Source organism: Emydura macquarii, unplaced genomic scaffold, assembly GCF_026122565.2.
Source record: "Emydura macquarii macquarii isolate MOO-44397 ecotype Brisbane River unplaced genomic scaffold, CSIRO-AGI_Emac_v2 contig_2473, whole genome shotgun sequence".
Taxonomy (NCBI): domain Eukaryota; kingdom Metazoa; phylum Chordata; order Testudines; family Chelidae; genus Emydura; species Emydura macquarii.
The window spans coordinates 3440607-3458845 of NW_027132610.1; the positions used below are offsets into that span (position 1 = coordinate 3440607).

The window sequence follows — 18239 nt, forward strand, 5'->3', positions numbered from 1 at the left end:
CATACAATTAATATGCTTATCCCATGAAGCAGCTGCAATGTTTTTTCACTCTATCTAGCTACTAAAATATTACAGTTCCCTCTGACAATTTCTGTAAGCAGCTATGCCTTGTCAGTACAAAAATAAGTGGCATATTGAAGACTATGGGGTAGAATAAGCTTATGACTAATATTGTACTTCTTTATGGTTTCCCAGAGAGTTTCGTGCCATACTCTGTCAAATGCTTTCTTGAAATCAACAAAGACGTGGTGGGAGTCCTGCTGGTGTTGTAAGTACTTCTCACATAACATGAAGATTGAAAATCTGTTCTATGATAATTCTTCCAGCATGAAAGCCAGCCTGTATTTCAGCGATGAAGCTTATTTTTACCATTAAACAACTGTATGCCAAGGCCAACAGTGCAGTTCTTGGCAGTGGCACAATAGGAGAGTGGTTTTACACCACTGTTGGAGTCTGGCAAGGCTGCTTTCTTTCACCCACACTGTGTAACATCTGCTTAGAGCACATAATGACTGATGACCTAAAAGATCACATGCACCGTCAGTATTGGCGGGGCGAACAATCTCAAATCTTCAATTTGCTGATGATGTTGACGGCCTGGCAGGCAGCGAAGAAGTACTTGCTAATCTTGTGAAATGATTGGATGAAACCTCTGCAAAGTACAGCATGGGAATTTAATGCAGAGAAAACCAAGCTGGTGACAAACATGATGGGTTCAACTCACACATCACTGTCAGTGGACAGGAGCTGGAGACAGTGAAACAGTTAAAGTATCTGGGGGCAGTCATCACCAACAAGGGATCAGAGGTGGAAATTTTGCAAAGAACTGCACCAACAGCAACTGCACTGGCAAAATTAAAGCCAATTTGGAGGAACAAGAACATCTCCCTGAAGTCCAAACTGAAACTGCTGCTTGCACTTGTCATCTCCATTTTTTTGTATGCGTGGACCCTTACGGCAGTACTTGAATGGAAAATACAGGTAGTGGAGATGAGATACTTTTGTAAAATTTTGGGCATCTCCTCCTACCTCGACCATGTCACTAATGAATTGGTTTCTAACATCATCACCCAATATGCTGGGTCATATGAAGATCTCTTGACGACTGTTAAGAAGTGCAAGCTGAAGTTGTATGGTCATGTAACAAGATCATCTGACCTATCCAAGATCATCCTCTAAGGAACAGTACGGGGGAAGAAAAGAAGAGGCAAACAGAAAAAGAAATGGATTGACAACAAAGAAGAGTGGACAGGAATTAATTTTGCGGAGACCCAGACACTAACACAGTCGTCAAGGGTGGAGACAATTGGTTGATGGTTCATCATTGATGGTTTCCCAACAACCAATGTGGTTATGGGAGCGATGGGGCAGAATAATATTTGAAAAAGTGTCAATCACCAAAGATATGGCAGTGTTGCTTTTTATGGTCAGTAAAAGCTCCATTAATTTACCTTGAGCTGCTGCAAAACAACGTCTGCTTAGTCAGTGAGTTTCCGAAACCATGCCATATTGCCATCCAATTTAGATTAATCTTTCCCTGATTTTTATTTTTTTCCTATACTAACCAATACATCTTGTTATGTTTGATTTCTACACTAGAAAGAAAAGAGCGCTTCCTGCACTTTCCTATTCCTTTTGGGATATGGACTAGCAGTGGATCCTCAAATACACACATTGACATATTGAAAAATAGTGGACATGGAGACAGGACCTCTATCAGATTTAAAAACATCACCAGATACTTCAAATTTTGCACTTGAATTGGGGAATGGGGAATATCTTGTACTTTCTTCTATCTCCTTTTTAATGGCACTGGTAGTACTGTATCATACCATTTACACTTCTGTGCACACGCACAGCTTGCCTTTGCCTTCTAATGCTTTACCACTACTTGTAGCTAAATTCACAGAAGACACTGTTAATACAAGAAACACTCTACTACCATTCTAGTACTAATCCCCACTCATGGTATTTGTTTCTCTACTTTCCTTGTTCTCTGAGGCACTTGACGTCCAGACCCTTAGGAAAGCATCTTGCTCTCTTGACCCCCTTCTTCTGTAGTGTCCCTATGGGTGCTCCAGTTCAGGTACTAACGCACCCCATGTGTTGTCTATCAGAGATTTTCACCCTACACATCCTCGGGTCCCACACTGAGGCTATATAGGACTGCGTGGACGAATTGCCCTCAGTTTTTCTCAGTTGCTTTGGCCTGATATGGAGCTTGAATGTGTCTGTCTTGAGCATGCTTGTCAAATTAGAATTTTTTGCTTAGTGTTTAGTTTAGTTTAGTATAGTTAGTTTACTTTTATAAGTGAGAGGAATGCCTTTTCCCTCTCTCTTCTTTCTTCGGGGATGCTTCCCTTCTTTGGACTTCAAATTCTGCCTTGCTTGCTGGGGAGGCCATCCCAGTTAGCGACGGCAACTCCAAGTGCATTTGCTGCCTAGGAAAGTTGCACATCACACAGAAGTGTAATTTCTGTTTAGCTGTTAAATGGAGGGTCAGGATGAACTGGGAGATCAAGTTGAGGTTTCTTATAATGGAACGCCTCTTTATCCTGTTTCAGTTTTGACAGACTGGTCAAGAGTTTGAATCTTTCCCATTGGTTAGTCTGCTAGTTGTAACAATTTGCCTGCATCCCTTCTTTCCGATTTTTGACATGCAGGGGAGCAAATTACTACAGACAGATGGGTTTTGGAAACTGTTACATCAGGCTAAGCCATTCACTTTACATCTCTCCCCGCTTCCCAGCATTCTTCCCCATCCCTATTCAGGGACCTCTTTCTCAAGCTCCTATTGAAACAAGAAATAGACTGCCTTCTTTGTCTCCTGTTCAACAGAAGGGGAAAGGTTTCTACTCAAAGTATTTCCTTGTACCAAAGAAAGATAGAAGGTGGGGACTGATTTAAGAACTTAGGCTCCTAAATAAATTTATAAAGTTTCAAATTCAAGGTGGTGATTCTGGCAGTGATAACTCCTTCATTAGACTCAGGATTGGTTTTCAGCCCTCAACCTAAAAGGCACATTTCTATATTGCAATATACCTATCTCACAGAAGATACTTGCGTTTTGTGATAGGCCAGGATTGCTTCCAATATTGGGTGCCTCTAATTTTAAGGGAGATGAATGAGATCAGGCAGGGCAAAGCCAGGGTTATTCTAATTAGTCCCAATAAGGCTGAAACAGGCATGGTATCCTTACCTGTTTGTCTTCTTGTCCAGCGATCAGTCTTCCGAGCACTCCTCATTTTTCTCTCCCAAGTTGTTGGCCAAATGCTTCATCTCAACCTGGAAATTCTCTGCCTCAAGGCTTGGATCCTTGATGGTTTGCAGGAATAGAATCTACTTATTTGGTAGCGGTATGGTAGGTATTATTAAACAGCAGAAAAGAATCTACCTGTAGTACTTAGCTTCAGAAGTGGGAAAGATTTAGCCGTTGGTGTGAACACCAGTGACTCACATGACTCTTCCTCACTTTCACTTATTCTGGATTACCTGATACAACTGAAGAAAATGCATTTATCAGGTAGCTTGATCAAGGTTCATTTGGCTGTGATAGCTTTTCATTTTCCATTGGAAGGATTTCTCTGTAAGGTGTTTTTTCACCCTACAAGTGTCAGGTTCATTAAAAGATTGGGACTTCCTCAGGTAAAAGTCCTCACTCTGGTTTGGGATCTTAATCTAGTTCTCACGACTCACAAGACCTGAACCAGTGGTGACCTATTTCTTACTACAGAACCTGTCTATGAAGACGGTCTTTTTAATAGCCATTACATTGGCTCAAAGAATTGGAGAAATTGGGGCTTTGATGGCAGATCCTTTCTTTATGGTATTCTTCAAGGACAAGGTTTCCCTATGTCTAAGATGTCATCTGAGTTTTGTCTGGACCAGACTATACATTTACTCCCCTTCACTCCCTGAAACCACTTCCCTCAGCACAGGAAGCTGCTTTCCATACCTTATATGTCAGAAGAATATTGGTCTTCTATCTAGATAAGACTAAACCATTTTGGAAGTCTCTCAGACTATTTATCTCCATTGAAGGCAGATATAAGGGATCCACTATTTTTACCCAGAGACTTATTGAGGTGGATTTCAGGCTGTATTGTTTGCAATGATGCTGCCAATGCGCAGTTTCAGCTAGGGTTTTGGCCTGCCTTTCATGGTCACAATCAATGTTTATGGCCCTACTTAAGAATGTTCCAGTACCCGAGAATCTGCAGAGCCGCTATGTGGTTTTCAGTGTATACTTTCTCCAAACACTATTCCTTGTTACGTGCCTGTAGATCTGATGCAACAATTGGCAGTGCAGTTCTGTCTTCAGTGCTGGACTCCATTTCGAAGCTCCCTCCTCCTTCTGGGAATATTGCTTGGAAGTCACCTGAAGTGGCGCACTCACCGGGACACTAGTTGAAGAAGGAGGAAAAGTTACTTACCTTTGAGATGTGTCCCTGTGGGTGCACAACTGCCTTCCCTCCCTCCTTTCCCTTCTTCTTTGAAGTTTCCTCTGTGGGATTTTACGGTAGAGATGGAACTGAGGGCAGTTGGCCTGTGTAGCCGTGTATACTGAGGGCAGTTCGTCTGTGGGGCATGAGGATCTGTGGAGCGCATGTGTGGACCAAATGGGCTAGTGAAAGTCTCTGGTGCAGGTGTGCACTGGAAGTGGAGCACCTGTAGGGGGACACATCTTGAAGAATGAGTTACTGCACAGGGTGAATAACCTTTCCTTCTTTCCTTCCACTGTTGGTTTCTGTTTCTGGACCCTTGCTTCCTATATATTTGCTATTGTCAGTAACACTTTTGTCTCAAATACTTTCCTTCAACTCTGTAGTATATGCCACTGTCCAATCTTAAAAACAAAACACACAGTTTCCTTTGACACTTGAGGAATGTTGTTCGTATATGATTATATTTTTATTTAATTTACAGCTGCTAAAGTGAGTCGGCGCTTTATATACCTTAGGACACTCACTGCCTGAAGAAATTAGTCTATATAAAGTGGTAAGTGCAAAAAATATAGAAGGGAAGTACATAAGAGAATTAGGATATAGAAATTATAGATCTACGACAGTGTTCAGGTGAACGATTAGTGTCTTGACAGTGGGTTTTGATTTTGGGGAGGGCTGCGAGTTGGGAGATTGCTATGGATAGTGGTGTGTGGGGATTTGGTTGAAGGTGAAGACTTCAAAGTGAAAAGAAAAGGAGTTCTGGAAAAGGAAGATGACAGTTGCCTGATTGGCGGTTACAGTGAGGCTCGCAACGGAGGGTCTAAATTGGAGATGCAGAGGGAAGAGGGCACTGGACATTTAGGCAGTTGATTGTTTGCAAATTTCAGGTTATGGAATGTAGATTCAAATGTCCCTGGTGTTAAGGGGCTGTGAAAGCCTGCTACAGCTCTTGCTTCTGTGGTCTGAGCCAGTGCCCAGGAGGTGATTCTCAAGTCCATGTGTGTTATGCCAGGCACCGCTGATCACAGCTGCCTGCAGGTTCTGGATACCAGGTGAGGAATAAAAACACGCCCACACCAGTTAGGTACACTTATCTTTAATCACGGCTTACGCTCCAAACAGCAGAGGGAGGCCCTAATAAGCGGCTCTGCGAAGCGAGCTGCAGGGGATCGGTGCCACACAATCCAAGTGGATTCATGGCCGAGTCTCATTGCGCAGTTTGCATTTCAAGCTTTTGTATGCAGCATAACATATCAGCTCTAAGGTTGAGCTAGCATTGGCAAATTTATAGCACGTGACCTTGCTTCCTAACTTTCCTCCTTTTTTGGCACCACAGACAAATTCACATGGGATTGCAAAACCTGTTTACAAAGCTGAGCAGTGCCTCTTATCAAACCGGTTCTGACCAGGCCTGTCAAGCCCCTATTTCTATCCAATGCGTCACAAATATCTTCCACAGCCTACAATGTGGCTGGACGAGGGAAGGGACTACACTTATGCTTGAGGGGTTCTGGGGATGGACGGTGTATTGGGCATTTGGATCAAATCGCTGAGGAAAGGGGTACAAGTGGCACTCTTCTCCGCTTTTGTAGCTTCTGCTGCTAAATGTCTCTTTCTTGGAGGTGAATGGTACATTTGGTCCCACAGAGACCATCACTTTCTCAGCCAAGTAATTTAAAGTAGCTTTCTCTCACTTATTCAGCTGTTCCTTTCAACTGATAGCTTTCAGTCTGAGCTCCATGTAATTAGTAACAAAAGTTATTTTCCTTATGTCTCTACTTCAGTAGTGGATGATGATCCTTCCACACCAGCTCTGACACCTCTTTTTCTTTCATTGTGGTTCCACTCAACATTAGAGTAGCCATATTGGGTCAGATCAATGGTCCCTCTAGCCAATAATCTTGTCTTCTAACAGTGGCCAGTGCCAGATGTGTCAGAGGGAAGGAATGGAACAAGGCAACTTATCAAGTGATCCATCCACTGTCATCCAGTCCCAACTACTGGCAGTTTGAGGTTTAGGGACACCCGGAGTCTGTGGTTGTGTCTCTGACCGTCTTGGCTAATTACCATTGATGCACCTATGCTTCAGGAACTTATCTAATTCTTTTTTGAGTCCAGTTGTACTTTTGGCCTTCACAACATCCCCTGGCAACGAGTTCCACAGGTTGACTGTGTGTTGAACGGAGAAGTACTTCCTTTTGTTTGTTTTAAACCTGCTTTCTATTAATTTCAGTGGGTGACTCCCTAGTTCTTATGATATGTGAAGGGGTAAATAACACTTCCATATTCACTTTCTCCATGCCATTCACGATTTTATAGATCTCGAACATGTCTCCTCTTTAGTTGTTCCTTTTATAAGATAAACAGTCCCAGTCTTTTTAATCTCTCCTCTTATGGAAGCTGTTCCATATCTCTAATCATTTTTGTTGCCCTTCTCTGTATTTTGCCAATTCTAATATATCTCTTTTGAGGTGGGGCTGCCAGAACGGCATGCAGTAGTCAAGATGTGGATATTTCCATCGATTTATATAGTAGCATTATGCTATTTTCTTTTTTATCTATCCATCCCTTTCCTATGCTTCCTAACGTTCTGTTAGTTTTTTTGACTGACACGATGAATAAACATTTTTTTCCCCAGAGAACTGTCCACAATGACTCCAAGATTTTTCTTGAATGGTAACAACTAACTTAGACACCATCATTTAATGTGCATAATTGGGATTATTTTTTCTAGTGTATATTATTTTGCATTTGCTGACATTGATTTTCTTTGGCCACTTCGTAATTCTTTGCAGTCAGTTTTGGACTCTAACTATCTTGAGTAATTTTGTATTGTCTGCGAATTTAACACCTACCTGTTCACCCCCTTTCCAGATAATTTTTAAATAGCCCAGATCCCAGTATAGATCCCTGGTGGACCCTGCTGTTTACCTCTCTCCATTGTGAAAACTGACCATTTATTTCTACCCATGGTTTCATATCCTTTAATCAGTTACTGATCCCTAGGGGATCTTCCCTCTTATCCCATGACTGCTTAGTTTGCTTAAGAGACTTTGGTGAGGGACCTTGTGTCAGACTTTCTCAAAGTCCAGGTATGCTGTATTGTCTGGATCACCCTTGTCCACATGCTTGTTAACCTCCGCTCGCCACTCAGAGAATTTTAATAGATTGTTGAGGCATAATTTCCCTTTACAAAAGCCGTATTGTCTCATCCCCAACATATTGTGTTTATCTGTGTCTCTGATAATTCTGTTCTTTGCTATAGTTTCAACCATTTTGCCTGGTATCGAAGGCTTACTTGCCTGAAATTTGCCAGAATCACCTCTGGAGCCTTTTTAAAAAACATCAGTGTGTGTTAGCTATCTTCCACTCATTTAGTACTAAGTCTGATTTAAATGATAGCTTATGTACCACACTTAGTAGTTCTGCAGTTTGATATCTGAGTTTCTGTAGAACTCTTGGGTGAATACCATCTGGTCCTGGTGATTTATTACTGTTTAATTTATGAATTTGTTCCAAAACCTCTTCTGCTGATACCTGAGTCTGGGAGAGTTCCTCAGATTTGTCGCTTAAAAAGAATGGCTCACATGTGGGGATCACTCCCACATCCTTTTGTAGCTAAGACCAATGGAAAGAAGGCATTTAGCTTCTCTGCAGCAGCCTTGTTTAGGACCTTAATTGTCCAGTGACCCACTGATTGTTTGGCAATCTTCCTGTTTAACAAGTATGTAAACATTTTTTGTTGTTTGTTTTTGTGTCGTTAGCTGTTGCTCTTCAAATTCTTTTTTGGTCTTCTTTATCATACTTGACTTACCAGACTTTATGCTCCTTTCTATTTTCCTCAGGAAGATTTGACTTCCAATTTTTAAAGGATGCCTTTTTGCCTTAGTCACCTCTTTTACTCTGCTCTTTAGCCAAGGTGGTATTTTTTTTTGTCTTTACTTTGTTTATTTGTGGTATACATTTAGTTTGAGCCTGTATTATGGTATTTTAAATAGTCTTTGCAATTTGCAGGCATTTCACTCTTGTGACCATTTCTTTTCTGTTTGGCTAGCTTCCTCATTTTTGTGTAGTTCCCCTTTTTGAAGTTAAATGCTCCTAGCAGACTTCTTTATGTAACTGGTGGAAATGCATCCTTTGTGTGCCAAAGTCTCTCTTTGAAAAACCAAAAGATTGAATTCTCTTCTCCATCCTTTCCTAGCTGCCTTTTCCCATTGTTACCTTATTTCTAATCTTAACCAGGAGCTTTATAATGGTACATAAGTATATTTATCTCTTTTTTGTATATCTTTCTAAAATACTTCTTGCTGTAGTCTGTGTGCTTTTGAAATCTCTAATCATACTTTTCATGTCCACCATGCAAGGGGGACCATAAGCCCAGCTCCTCATAAAAAAGCAAACTCTGTTTGCACCTACCAACAACAAAGTTACCAGAGGAGGTTTTCCTCTTATTCTGGTTAAGACATGACAACAGAATACCAGAGGGAAGCCTAGATCAAGGAATAGGTCCTTCTTTCTTTTCAGCCCATCAACAGAGACTATCTTCATCCATAAATAAGCCTGTGGGTTGTTTGGTAACTCACATTTCAAACATCTGGTTCCAGTTCATTTTAGACAGGTGGTATGGGAAACGTTGCAACAAAAATACTCTGTAGCTTGCCATGTTTCTCCACATCCCTTCTTCATTCCCCTTTCTCTGACCTTGAGAGAGGACAAGCTACAGACCACCCTGAACAAGATCTTGTACCTTCTTGAACAAGGGGTAAGAGATTTTGGATCATATGGTAGGTTGAAAGGAAAATGCTCGTTCATCTGGGCTGAGTTACTTTCACTTTTAGTTAATAAAATCCAATCAGTCACGCATAATACTTTTGTGTATTGTGTGGCAGTGTGAATCTAAAATGTCTGGTAAGATCCCTGAATTTTGCAGCTGCTTCATATAAATTCACACACTCAGGTGTTTGTTAAATTACATATTAAAAGTGAATATTACAATAAATACTATTCCTTGTGTTCTAGAATCATAGAAGTGTAAGACTGGAAGGGACCTCAATAGATCATCTCGTCCAATCCCCTGCATTCAAGGCAGGACTAAGTAATAACTAGACCATTTGTGACAGGTGTTTGTCTAACCTGTTCTTAAAAATCTCCAATGATGCAGATTCCACAACCTCCCTAAGTTAATTTGTTCCAGTCCTAACTACCCTGATGTCCAACCTATACCTTTCTTGCTGCAATTTAAAGCCATTGCTTCTTGTCCTGTCCTCAGAGATTAACGAGAACCAATTTTTCACCATCCTCCTTGTAAAAATCTTTTATGTACTTGAAAACTGTTATCTTGTCCCCCTCAGTCTTCTCTTCTCATGATGACCTATGAGGAAAGAGTCAATCTGCATGAGTTGAAACCCAAACATAGGACGCAGTGTGAGCACTACTCTTGTTCTGAAGCGCAGGAATTTCGGGTATGTGCTGTTCCAGGAAAAGTTGCCTGCAGGTAGCCTTGTTTCTCTGATAGTTTGGGAGGTCAAACTAGATGATCATAATGGTCCTTTCTGACCTTAAAGTCTGTCTGTTTTCTAGACTCTAATCATTTTTGTTGCTCTCCTCTGGACTTTCTCCATTTTGTTCCCCTATTTCTTGAAATATGGAACCCAGAACTGGACACAATACTCCGACTGAGGCCTTATTAGCACAGGGTAGAGTGGAAAAATTTATTATGACTTGCTTACAACACTCCTGCTAATACATCCCAGAATGATGTTAGCTTTTTTTGTAACAGTGTTATACTGTTGACCCATATTAGCTTGTGATGCATTATAACCCTCAATTCCCTTTCTGCAGTGCTCCTTTCTAAGTGTAGTACTTTGCAATTGTCCTTATTCTCTGCATACTTTATAAGTGTACTCTCTATTCCATTATCTAAAACATTTATTTTATTCATAATTTTAATTTATGCACTCCTTAAATTTGCAGTCTTAAAACTTGCCTTTGATTTTGGCAATGCCAGTGCATTGTGGGGGAAACTGGAAGTTTTGGCAGTTTGGCAAATGACCCTTTAGGAAGGCATAGGGAGAATTTTTATATCCTGTTTATATAGCTTTTGTGGAGGGGACCTATCTGCTGTTCCACACTTGTTTGTGGGCATAGTTGAAGATAATTTGAAATAGGGCTGGAAGGTTGAAATCTATATTCTTTGTCAGCTGCCATCTCTGCCAACACATCCAATTATTGTATTAGCTGAATGAGTTTGTGCATATTTCTAAAATGAACAATGAAATAGTGATGTTTAAAGTCATAATCAGTTTTAAAAGTTAAGAAGTTCTATTGTATTCCTTCTTGCCCCCTTCAACTTGCCACACTAGCTTCAATGCCCTCTTCATTTCCTGATTTTGTTTTCCTTCTTCAGTCTTAAAACTGCCTCCTTTCGGAACTCCTTTTCCATTCCAGTGTTCAGGATCTCTATGCTTTCTTCATTTGCATCCTCTCTGAAGACCCTTTTGTTTTTTAAAAAAACCCAAAAACTTAAGGCCCACAATATTTAAGACTTTAAAAATGTATCTAAGGTAGCTTCTTCCTCTCGTTCTCTTAGTGCATCTTGGTTTGCTTTTTTCCTTGATGATTTCAGGATTGTAAGTTTTTTCCAAGGTAATGAATGTCTTAATGTTTGTCTTGTCTGTTGGACTTTGCATATTGTTGATGCTTAACAGTTAAAAATAATTATCCATTGCGATGAAAGGGAGAGTATTACATTTCTCAGAACTGTTGTTGCAGGTTGTCTGTAATGTTGGAAACAGAGAACACCACTTTGGCTTATATTTTTGAGTTTGACAGTTTCACAACTGTACGAGACAGAAACTTGTTTATTTTTAATGAATGGTTAGATTCCATCATACATTTCTACAGCAAAGGATAGATTTTACAGCCAAGTCCTTATCAGTAGAATTGCCAAATGAATGGAAACCATCTTTTGTAATATCTCAGAACCATGGTCCATTTCATACAAAAGCCATCTAAGTCTCCTGTACCGTTTCTAATATTATTTAGTACTTAACATGAAGTGAAAGCAGAAAAGTTTATAAATTTAATATACTTTTGGGATTGCAAACGGTTTTAACATTCAAACTTACAACCTTGGTGGAGGGCTGATAGGAATAGAAACAAGATATGGAAAAATATTCAGAAGAGGAGGCAGCATAGAAGTTTGGGTTGAAAGAGGTGAAGACTGGGTAGGTGAAGGAGATTTTTTTAATACAAAATACTGTGTTAAATAGTGTACTATCAATATTGCAAAAGTGCTAAAATTTCCTTGTGTAGGGGTCAGTGACATAAACAGTGAAAGTTTCATTGTTATGATTAGACACTTCCAGAATCTTTCTGTAGAATTACACCTTCATGTACCATTGGGAAAATTGTATTCCTTATGTTGAAGTTTATGTCCATGTGGGAAACTCATTGGATGAAAATATAAAGACATTGGCTTCCTAGTATAAAATAAAAACATTCTTAAGTAAATTAAAAATTTAGGTTTGGATTTGGACACTTCTTTCTAGATAGCAGCAGCAAAAATTTTCTCACTCTATAAAGTCTCAAGCTTGCAGCATGAAACGGAGTAGTAACTTCTTAAATTGCAAGTCTGTTTGAATTTCTGAAGCATTGGTAGTGGGCCATGACACCCTCCAGTGCTACTGATTGTATACTAAATACCATTTGCTTAGTCCAGCCATCCAGTTGGTCCTTCCTTGATTCCAGACAGGCCATAAGGTCTGTGTAGCAGCTGCACATCAAATCTTGTCTTGCTGCTTTTACAACTCTGTTTTGCCCTTACATGCTCCTCTTGATGGTCTGAAGCAGAAGAGGAAAGCCCCTTGCATTTTTTTCCCCTGGACCTTGGTGTTGAATGATTTTGGGAAACTACTAGGAAAATATGCTGCAGAAAATCCCTTTTGAAAAAGGCTACCATCAAGCAGAGGTTACTGGACAAAATAGGGGAACAAGCTTTATTCCAAGTGCTTCCACATACATAAAATATCAGAAGGGCTCTATCTAACTTGGTGACATATGAATCAGTAACCCTTCAAAGGAAAAATTCAACATGGTCACTCGGAGCCAATATACTACTAGAGAGAGGCAATTACCTTTGTGTTCTGTATATTCATTTTTTTTGTACATTTGGATCCTCACCTACCTGTGAGATGTGTATCAAATTAATATAAGACGCCAGCACTATTCATTTTGTGTATTGCCTTTTGTGTTGGCATCTGTGCTTCTTGTGTTCACTAAATGATTACCTTGGTCTAGTTTGATTTATCTGCATGGTTAGAGAGTGCTCTTGTGGGATTGAATGATACTGCTGATGGCGGGGGGTGGGAGGGAGGGAGAGGTTGTCTAAAATCAGTTCGTCACCATCAGGGTGTTATAATTAGCTGGAGTTCACCTAAAGTCCCAACTTGTCATTGGGTGATCAGTTGAGGTACATAGAAACTCTTCTAGACATGGCTCAGCTGCATCAAGACAGGAGCCCGAGGTAATCCAAAGCTAAGAGAAATCTATCTTCAGGATTTGTCAGAGCCCGCAAGTTTCAGCTCAGGCTGTGTTCAGACTGACAGCGGCATAATCACCGCTGCCAGATCAATCTTTCTTGATTGATTGAGTGGTCAGTGAGACCTGCTCAATCGATCAGGAAGTCGACTGAGTAAGTCCACCCCCTCAAGTGGCTCAGCGCAATGGGAACAGCGCGCAGAAGGGAAGCAGAACAGTTGACATCAGTTATGGAAACTACTCTATGTAGTTTGCGTAACTCCTGTCAACTGCTCCCAAATCGCGCGGTTAGAGTGAACCAGCCCTCAGATAATATTAATGTTAGGTCTGTTGGTTGCAACAGTATTCAAAGCTAGAGCCCTACAAATCTGTGGATATCCACTATATATTACAAATTTTGTATCCACACAGGGTTTATTCATAATACCCATGGTATATCTTAACATCAGACAACCTCAGTGTGGAGCCTTTGATCCCACTGAAAGCATGTTGTAGTTCACCAGTGATTATTTTGTTACTGATAGTCTTAAGAATCATTCAGTATGGAAGGTCAAGTAGAGGGTATTTCTGTAAGATACTGTTGCATGGGAGCTTGACCATTTTGTATCTAAAATTACCCTGGGAGCTATTTAAGGTGAAACCCATCTTACAGTTTACATGTCTATAAACAGCTGAGAGATCCCATGTATTTTAATTCAGCTACAGGAAAGCATTTTAATGTGTTTTTTAGCATTTAACATAAAATTCCACTTTCCATGTATTCTCCTGAGTTCCATTTTTGTGCCTCCTTGTGTCCTTTCTCCCTGCATGAGTGAAGTCCTTTTTGGAGCATAGAATGTCCCTTATTTTAAACCTTTGTTCTTGCCCACCTCCCCCCAAGAATACACACGTCTCTCATTACACCATTTATACACTCACAGGGAGGGATAAAATATGGTTACCTCCAAATCCTTGTACTCACTCAGATTTACCTAGGCTCTAACACAGTTCACAGAATCATTTTCAGTACTCTTGAGATTTAAAAAAATATTTATTTTTAGCCATGCCCTCCCTTCGTGCCAAAAGAAATGTGTTAGATTCTGTGAAGGGATGATCTTTTATGTAATACAGGAAGATTTTAAAGGGGAGAGAATAGCAGAAAATATATCTTCCTGCGTACTTGTTATAATATAACTTTAAAAAAGTCATAACTAATGCATTGTTTTGCTTTGTTTTATGTTTTAGAAATATGGCAAATTAACAGCTTGTACTGGTTGCAGAGCTCAGTGCAGGTTTTTTGACATGACTCAGTGCATAGGACCTAATGGATATATGGAGCCATACTGCTCAACTGCATGCATGAACACACACAAATCAAAATATGCAAAATCACAAAGTAAGTGAAAAGGATGGTTGCTTATCATCACTGATAAGAGGAGACTTGAATTTTAAAAGATAAATTTTGACTTCCATGTTTTACTTCTGTTTATTTCTCGTAAGAAGAAAGAAGACAAGATTTGCAAAAATAGTCTCATTTTGTGTACTAAGATTGTTTTTTGTTTTAGAATATAAAACTTCGTAGGTTTTTTAAATTACACTCATCACTATTGTATCTGAGTGTTTTACAGATTTTAAAAGAAAAACATACTCTTTTTTTTTTTTTTTTAATATATTCTGGACTTGTAATATTTTAGTTCCTACTCTGGTCATCTCCCATTTGGAATATTGCAACCTTCTCTTCTTTTTAGCTTATTGATTCTCAAATTGTTCCCCTATAAAAAAACATTTTCCAGTGCATTGAGGTTTCTAGGTTACTGGGGGGAAAATGTTGAAACATAATGAATAGTGTATACCAGTAATGCTACAGAAGCAGATATAGTACAGTCTTCATGCATGTAGGTGGTACTTTTTCATCTTTGACACCAAGCAATATTGAATAAAGTCCATGCGTGTGACATTGCAACTCTGTCTCCCTTCAAGATGTGTCATTTAGCCAAGATGTTTGTTCTGGGAAAGGGGCGGGTAAATCTATCAAGATGTCCTAGTGGGAAAAGGAGACAGAGAGAACTAGTTTGATCACTAAATTGGAAATACTAATAAGCTTTTGATAAGAACAGGAAAATACTTCAACACTGAAGTTTAACAAAAGATCAGGAAGAACTAAAAATGTATATTTTTCTGTTGCACATTCACAATTTTCAGAGCGTAATAGTTTTTTGTAAGAAAATTGAACCATGAAGTTTATATTTTACATTAATAAAGTGATGGGAAGTGGTGAATTATAACCCAGTAAATTTCTACACTACTATTTGTATTTATTTTTTTTGTAAACTGCGTTTTTCTTTTAGGTATTGGAATTATTTGCCACTTTTGTAAACGAAACTCTTTACCTCAATATCAAGCCACAATGCCTGATGGAAAACTGTACAACTTTTGCAGTTCCAGTTGTGTAGCTAAATTTCAGGTTAGCTGTTGTGTTAAATCTTTTCCTCCCTGAATATATATATATATATATATATATATATTTGTTTATGCGTGTGTTAAATATGTGCATATTAAAATATCTGGCTTTTACGTAACTTATTTTGATTTTTGAAGAACCCTAAAAAATAGCCTCTTGGGCCATGACAAGTACAATTTCATAAAGATAAAACTCAGAACCTAGGAAATCTGAAAATAACCAAGAAAATATATACCCCAGCATACTTAGGTACACCCACGAATATCAGTCCTCATCATATCCTTTCATTCCCAAAGCATGGGTACAAAGATGAGCCTTGCAGCATGCAATGAAGGTCTACAAATTCTGGCTCTTTCAGACCAAGTGGGGGGAAGTGAATTCCGAAGTTGAGTGTCCTTCATGTTTGAATACCCTGCATACAGCTCCCTCTCTTTTATAAAGTGGCCTCTATTGTATGGGGCTCCACTGACTGCAAGCACAGCAATATGTCATGGGGACAGAGGAGCTCTCTGAAATAATTACATCCTATACCATTGAGGACTTGCAGATGAAAACTAACCACTTAAACTACACCCAGAAAATCAATAGGTTGCCAATGCATATCCAAGAGCACTGATGCCGTGTTCTTCGGCTGGGATATGCTACTTATCAAGTGGACTGACACGTTCCTAACAAGCTTCAGTTTCTGGCTTGATTTCAGGTATAGCTTCCATATAGACTGTATTAAATCTTTAGATGACGAAGGTATGAATGACAGTAGCCTACTCTACATCTGTAAAAATTGTTGCTTTCTCCAGATTAAACAAAAATGGAATAAAGCTTTCCTATTGTTGTTGCTGTATTATTGTCCAATAGTGACTGGGGATCCAGCAGTATCCCCAGATGGCTTCCCATATGTTATTAAAGTCTAAATTGCCCTCAGTTATGGGAGAAGATGTAATTCCTCCTGCATTTCTGGTTGCTTCTTACAAAGCGTACCAGCATCATGTCAGTCTTCTCCAGATTGAACTTCAGACAGATAGCCTTCATCTGTGCCCCAGTCTCTTTCAAACATCTGGCATCCAACAGCACTGTCTAGATTGAGTTGGGTGTCGTTAGCACACTGAGAATATTATAATCCATGTCTCTAGCTAATCCTCCCAACAGTCGCATATATTTGTCATTCCCCTCTTGTTCAACAGGATGGAATCCTACAGAATTCACATATGAGTGCTCTTGTTGCTGAAAAGCAATTGCTCAAAACAGTTTGGTATCTCGTAAGAAATAAGGTTATTGAAGAACAGCCCTGTCTTCTACTGCTCAATTTTGCAGACCAGACAGTGTTTCATCAACAATACTGAAGGCAGCTGATAGATCTACAAATGTTGGCATGGATACTGGCTCTTCCTCTTTCACCTCATTCAGTAGATCTGCTAATGCTACCATTGCAGTATCTGTGCTATACCTTGGTCTGTGCCCAGCCCAGATTAACATGGATTAAGGCAATCTGAGGCATCCATGTACAGTGAGGGGTCTTGCTGTAATCTTTTATATACATTTAACCAGGGATGGAAGGTCAGGTACTGAGTGGTAATTGGCTAAATTGTACACCTCAGGTGATGACTTTTGGTCACATAATCATTTACTTAATAGAAACCAATGCCCCTAAAGGAAGAGTTGATAGTATCTGTTAACAGTTCACCCATGTTCCACTCTTCTGGGTTTATCCAGATAGGAAGGGCATAGATCTGAAGCACAGATAGTGGCATGAGCTATTCACAGCATCTTTAATACCTGAGTGAACTACATAGGATTGAGCTCAAACAGAGGAAACCAGTTCTCCCATACACCCCCACTTCCTTCAGTCAAGATGATGCCTTTCATCTATGGAAGTAGAGAGTTAACTCTGAATCTGCTTGATTTTATTCACAAAATGTGAGATTCTATGACAAAAATAAGGGGACACACATGCATTTGGCGGCTGAGATATGCTTTGAGCAAGTGGGTGACTGATTTATTTAATGAACCATGTGAGCAGCAGTACTATAAACCATGTAATGGATAATTAATTGACTTAATATAATACTCCAGATTTTCTTAATGTTTTGTTAGTGTATAAATTTAGCTTCACCTTTTACTCATCTGAACAGTAATAGCTAATATGTGCCCAGTAGTGTACCTGTTTTTTTCTTAATAGATTTTTTTAAGTGAATTCTCTCAAACTGGGATTTACTCAGTTAAAATGAGTTTGAGGTGAATCAGTATTAACTATTATCCAACAATTAGTCATTCAGCCACTCTGTACAGTTTGATTTTACTCCTAAAGGTCTGAAAGTTTTGCAGAAGAGAGTGGAGTTAGGGTCCCAGCCAACAGTGATTTAGCTTTCTACCAACTGTGGGCATTTCTGCACTACTAATAGAGACAATGCAAGGTGATATTTTGATCAAAACCTTAAATCCAAGATCTTACTCTTTCATTCTACTTTTAATGTAGGTTGCTGTGTTTCCAACTCTGATAATATATCTTCTCATGAATAATCCTTTCATTTCCAAATAAATATTACATTAACATATTAAAGCATTTGAACGGTTCAGTTGAGGTATGTACTATGGCATTTATACCAGTACATAAGTACTGTTCTCCTTCCATTGAGCAGCTGAGTGTAAATATTCATCCTTGTGACTGAGAGGAAAAACAGGATTGTTTACCTAATGCTCTTATTCCAGAGGTGGTTGCTCATGAAATGATATGCAAGAGTGTCTAAGTCCTTCTCATATGTCCTAAATGTGTTGCTTGGTCTTCTGAAGCTAATAATATTGCAAGGCTAAGTACAAAG

The 18239-nt window shown here is 39.4% G+C and overlaps 1 protein-coding gene across 9 annotated transcripts in view; it reads left to right on the forward strand.

Annotated features, from left to right (window-relative positions):
• ZMYM2 (zinc finger MYM-type containing 2) overlaps positions 1–18239 on the forward strand; it is a 155231-nt gene that overhangs the window by 59859 nt on the left and 77133 nt on the right. For 8 of the 9 annotated variants that reach the window (XM_067562833.1, XM_067562832.1, XM_067562831.1 and 5 more), the window contains 2 exons: positions 14208–14358; positions 15311–15426. The exons of the other annotated variant lie outside the window; for it this stretch is intronic. In XM_067562833.1, the coding sequence (XP_067418934.1) occupies positions 14208–14358; positions 15311–15426 (267 nt within the window). The remainder of the gene's footprint in view (positions 1–14207; positions 14359–15310; positions 15427–18239) is intronic. 9 annotated transcript variants of the gene reach the window in all.